A 6000-nucleotide genomic window follows, 5' to 3' on the forward strand; every position below is an offset into this window, starting at 1 on the left:
ATACATCTAGCCATGCTGGACCTGACCTGGAAATCCTTAATATTAACACTGCAAATGCAAGTACTGAATTAGAAAAAAATACAGTGAAGGAAAGTCTGGAAGGAATGGATTACTTTCTGCACTTTCTCCATTTGAAAATGAAAATAGTCCCAAGAGGCAGGACATCTTGTCTTTACATAATTTAGGGGTTGGTTCAGTATAAAGGTTCTTTATTGCTCAATGCTTTAAAATTGCATTAGGAATAAAGAAACTTCACTGTTGTAATTCCACCGAAACAAGGAATACAGCGAGTTGCAGAAAATATAAATGCGCCATGTTGAGTACAACACAGCAATGTTCACCCCCATGATTTTGGCCTTAGCTGTAGCGATGGCATATTGTGTGATGCAAATGCAGTTTAGCACTATGAAAAAAAATGTGATTCTCGCTACATTTTAATGACCTGGAAATGAGTAATAACTTTCACATTCTCTTCGTGCAAATGCACAGCTGGATATAACACCCAATAATCATAGAGCTAATGCTGTTGCAGTTTTCTTTCTGGAGTATGAGCAAGTTCAGCAGAGAACAAATTACAGTTAGGACTCGGTACCAGTGATAACACAAAAATATTCATAGTATTTTAGGCAAAATGAGCGGGATGGCATCTCAATTGTTTGTGCTATAGTATATATACATTAACATTCATTTGCATGATTTAATGCCAGGATTGAAGGGCGCTTATTTCCAAGGATGTCAATTCACAAACCTAATCGAAGGTTCACCCCCGATATAAATGCCTCACGTCAGCATTTACAATAGTTGTGCAAATGAAGGCCACGTCCCAGATACTCTCTCCGTCCCCCACTGGGAGGAGGTCAGAAGAGAAATATTGAGAGGGAATGTGAAGATGGAAAAATAAGCATTGTTTTCAGCAGCAAAACCATAGCTTCCTAAATTGTTACTGGCATCACAATGTGTATACATCTTTGCACATCGTATCAGTGCATCTTTAATTTGGGGTGCTCATATGAAAGTTGATATAAGGCAGCTACGGTGAGATTTTTTGTGGCATCATAGAGGCAAAAAGACACTTTTCTTCAAAGGACCACTTTTAGTCATATTAAGGCCGTAATAAAGCAGGATCATATTTTACTACATCGAGGAACACAAGAGACATCTTAGAAAAGCTTTTCAGTGGAGACGATCGGAATGTGGGATTTGTGTGTGTCGGTGTAGCTAGGGATGCCAGTGGTTGTTTCAAATGGTCCTGCTGTCCACTGGCCTCGGCAGATGGAGCTTACAGTTGTGTGTCACTTGTTTATTACATCCTGTTAAGATTAGTAGCTGTGTGGCCAGATGGGTCTGTGAGCACAGCTGTGGATACTGGAAAATAAATGGAACCTCTCTTGCACAGTCTTAGCCTCTTGAGATCTTGGAGTGTTTTGTTCGGAACAAAAAAAAACCTCTTAAAACAGTCTGCAGATGTTTTTGTTATAGATAAACTGCCAGTAAATGGGGTAAACAATTCCTAATAATTAAAAATCGCATGTAGTTGATGTGAATCAATTTGGCTTTAGTATTGGTTTGGTGATATTTGCAAAGGGCGAGGGAAATCACAGTATATTTGTTTTTCTTTTTTTTGTTTCCTACATTTACGTTCCATATCTCAACTCCTACACTTTCACTATAGAGTAGACAGTCTTCTCTACGAGGGTCAGCACCAATATATGATCGGCCAGGATAGGCTGGTCCTTTAAATTCTTATTGATTCTAAGGTCGTATAACCCTTTCCGAGGTTTAGGGTTCCACTGCCATGCTTTTTGTCAGCTGGTCACACAGCATAAACTGGTGAAACTAACCCAAAGAGGGCAGGCTTGTTCCAACGTCAGTGAAATCCACAATTCAAACTCGTTGTCGTCTAACTGGGAATCCAGAGCATTGCCACCACAACTTGGCTGCCAAAATCATAACCTGCCTTCGCTGTGTTATCAAGAAGCTGCAATATCTTTATTGTATAAATTGCATTAACATAGCGCTTTTCACGTCGAGAGGAGCTCTCAACTACAAAGACCAAGAAGGCCATGCGTCAATGAGAGAAAATTCTATTATTTTTAGGAGATAAGAATACAAAAGCCAAGAAAGTAATAATAATAATCCTTGCATTTGATATCGCGCTTTTCACGTCTTCTAGACGTCTCAAAGTGCTTCACAGAATAGACTAAAGCGAACTGACTATATTTGTGGGCGAAACACAGTGGCCAATTGCGTACAGTAGTGTCCCACAAACAGTCGTGGATTGAAGTGACCAATTTATTATTGTTTTTTTTGAAGGATTATTATCAGACGTGTGGAGTAAGGGAACTTGCCCAAGGTTTTGCCCTGCCGGGAATCGAACCCAGGTCTATCACTTGTGAGGCGAGTGCTCTAACCACTGAGCTACAGGACTCCACCCAAGCTTTTGTTGGGTCTAATCAAATGCTCACCAAGTGTTAAAATTATTGAGCTGAAATAGACTAAAAGCATCCAATATCACCAGGATTACATACAGAGTGTAATATAACAGAAATAATCAAAAATAATCATTTTGGAAAAATTATTACTCTGTTTCTTACCATGGAAAAATACGTTTATCTAGGTTATTTTCATCATTTTAATTGAAATAAAATGTTTTTTTTCCCCTGAACATTGCATTCAAGCCATTTCCCATGATGGAGATAAACAATTGCATTTTCATATTCAAAATGTGCTGTTTGATGCACTGGCCAACAATTCTGTAGATACGTTAAAAATAAATCTTCCAGATACGTTGGTCCTTCACTACACTGTGTGCAATTTGGGTGCCGAAGTACATAGTCCCTGCATTTAACAGCGATTACCTATGAAGCATTTGAAAAATGGCAGTTTTATAAATGTATCAAATGCAAGGATGATTTTTGCATTACATTTGACATACGGTCAAAGGATCTGCACTCAATATTTCCGGAGTGTTTAGACCAACACTTTGTGTATATTTTATCCAGAGAAATATAACATCTAAGATGCTCTCTTAACTATTTCTAGCAGGTTGTACATTCCTGCTTATAATAGGATTTCCACATAGAGTGTAAGGTAGAACAAAACAATCATTAGAACTACCAAAGAATGGTTAGCCTCCTGAATTATGTTTTTCTTATCTGGTGAAATTAACATTTTTCCCCCTTTTTTTCCTGTTGTTTCAAAGTAAGGTGCATGATATACAGTACTGTCAAAGGTTAAAAGATAAACTTTTATTTAAAGTAGTTAATAATACATCAGGCATTGTATCACAGTAAAAGATAATGAACCCATGTTGTTCTTGGACAAGTGACAGATTCATTCTTCAGGAAAAAATAAACAACAAATAACTATCAGTGTAAAGGATAGGAAAGTATTTCGTATTTGATTTCACAACTTTTATAGTGTCTTCACCGCCTGAAACAAAATATTACCAGTATAGCTAATTCAAATGAAATTCACTCTTTCTCTCTGACCCCCCACCCCCAAAACACACACACACTACTCAATATTTATGTTTGTTCTTCTGTCAATTTGAACAATTGTATTAATTGTATTAAACCACCAACGGAGCAGAATATTAACAGGTCATCCTTCAACCTATCCAGGTACCTATGGGTGACACATCCAATTGCCGCTAGGTTCGCTAGTGGCAAATCCTTTTGCAACTCTTGCTAATTAGGTCCCATGTTTAATATTATGTGAAGAGCACCAGTACTTATCATAAGCATCACAAACAGTGATAATTTATTGCAGTCAAAGTACACATATCTCATACAAGACTATCCAGGTCTGTTCGTCTTTACTTCTGTGAGAATTAATTAGTTTCACAACAAATATTTTATTTGCTTTTAAGATGTTGTGTTTACATTTAGAGGTATTGGTGCACATTAAGCTTTATGATATGTGAAGCCTGATTGCACACTCATAGACAAAACAAAATTCAATCTGGCCCATTGTACTGCATGGGGCCAGATTGAAGTTTGCTTGTAAACCATGGTCCCCCAATAAACTGAGGTACAGAATACTTCCTACTTGTGAAGCTGACTGCCCGGCTTCCTCCATCTAGCACGCAGGGGTCGGCATGTCCCAAGAGATCACTGGAAATGCCCGAGGGAGGGAGGGAGCACTTGCTGTTGATCAGTCAGGTTTTGGAGTGTGATGCACAGCCGTAGTCAACCCAACAACAGCAGAAGGGATGGTGAATCGCAACACAATGCTCTGTTATTTTGCAGGGTCTCCTTTAATTGGCCCCAAATGCTGCGTTATAACAGGTGTGAGCTGTAAATATGGTACTTCTGTAAAAAAAATTAATTTATATTCCTATTTACTACTGTTAGAAAAATTACCGCAGCACATGTTTAAACAGAGACCACTTTGGCTGTGTTATGTTATTTTTTTGCGACTTGTTTCTTTGGGAAAGTTGTTTGACACAGAAGTACATAGTGAACTAAATAGCGTAAACATTTCAATCCTTAAGATCTGAAAGTACCATATTAATATTTTTCTATTTTTGTAAGAGTATTTGTTTCTACCCAATGTTGATGATATAAAGGCTTGCAAAACAGAATTATATTTTGTGACAATTTTTTTTAAATGTGCTTTTTTAGGGAATATTGACAGTGTGTCTTTCTGCTTTTGCAGGATGTGACACTCATCATTATAGCTGTGCTGATTTTGGTATTGGTTGTCTACGCTTTCTTTTTCCTGAATCTCACCACGGAAGTTGACCTTGACTTAGATCCGGACGAAAACTAATTGATGCCGTGCTTCCGTCATGTTTCATTCCTTCTTCAGGAGCGACCACATTGAAACAATACTCAGCTGGAATTTACCAATGAATATTGCACTATGAGGAGGCCAGATCGACTGTTCAGCGTCCGCACGTTTATATTTTGATTCTGTTTACCACAGGAATATTTTCCAATACATCAATTTTTATATCATCTGGCTCACCTTGTAATGCATCCAGTAAACCTGTAATTTTAAGCGAGATCCTATTTCATTCAAGTTAGTCTTTTAAAATTATTCAAATTTACGTAGTAATTTTCTTTTTTAAAAGCACCTGGGTTTTTATTAGTTATACCAGGTAGCTGTGCTGGAATTAGACAGTACATGTTCAGCAAGGGAATATGAAAGAACCATATCCAATATAAATGCAAACAGTCAATGTAGTAAGCAATTTAGTTTTAATATGGGAAATCAAGTACTGTAGTATTCTGGGAATCTATCCTTTTCAATTTATGCATTTACTGATAAAAATGACTTAACAGAAATGCCATACCTGGTCTAGATAAAGTAATTAATTGTGCATAAAGACACAGATAGGTGCAAGTTGAAGGAGCAGCATTACAGCAGTTTGCGTTGTTACTTATGTGTGCTGTATTCTGTTGTTTTACATGTAAGATGGTATTTTCTGTCTGTTTTAAAATGACATTTAGGGTCCAAACTTTTTTTAAAATAAATGAACGTGCTATATTTTTCCAAGTCTTATCTGATGCTTAATGAACAAAATGTTGTGTATTGTTCATCAGTGTATTTTTTGTACATTTTTTAGATTAAATCAATATCATCCCATACATTCTGTTTTGTGCTGCTTGTGTATGTGTGTGGCCCATTATGAAGATTTGAGAAGTGTCATAAACCTAAATATGTTTTGTCTACCACACTTGTTTACACCATGTAATTAATTTAGTGCATTGCACAATTAAACCAAATATACCAAGTATTTGCTGCACAAAGCATAGCACTGCTATATTAACGTACCACATTCCTGGCAACCTGCAAAGGCTGGAGGCCAAATAGAAAATTACCCATTTCTTTCTTCCTTGTTTTCTATTTGACTTAATTAATTCTGATTCCATAATGATTTTTTTTCAGTCTTGTGTAAACCAAAACAATGTAAGCTGTTATAAACATTGTCTGACCAATGGTGGGTATTGCTATCAATCCTGTGACTTGACAATTTCACTGTCATTCCAGATT

General features: G+C 37.0%; 1 protein-coding gene across 1 annotated transcript in view; it reads left to right on the forward strand.

Annotated features, from left to right (window-relative positions):
• triqk (triple QxxK/R motif containing) overlaps positions 1–5588 on the forward strand; it is a 44519-nt gene extending 38931 nt beyond the window's left edge. The window contains exon 4 of the mRNA XM_007902698.2: positions 4660–5588. Coding sequence (XP_007900889.1) covers positions 4660–4773 — 114 coding nt within the window. The 3' untranslated portion in view covers positions 4774–5588. The remainder of the gene's footprint in view (positions 1–4659) is intronic.
• Positions 5589–6000: the final 412 nt, after the last annotated feature.

Source organism: Callorhinchus milii, unplaced genomic scaffold, assembly GCF_018977255.1.
Source record: "Callorhinchus milii isolate IMCB2004 unplaced genomic scaffold, IMCB_Cmil_1.0 Scaffold2, whole genome shotgun sequence".
Classification (NCBI taxonomy): domain Eukaryota; kingdom Metazoa; phylum Chordata; class Chondrichthyes; order Chimaeriformes; family Callorhinchidae; genus Callorhinchus; species Callorhinchus milii.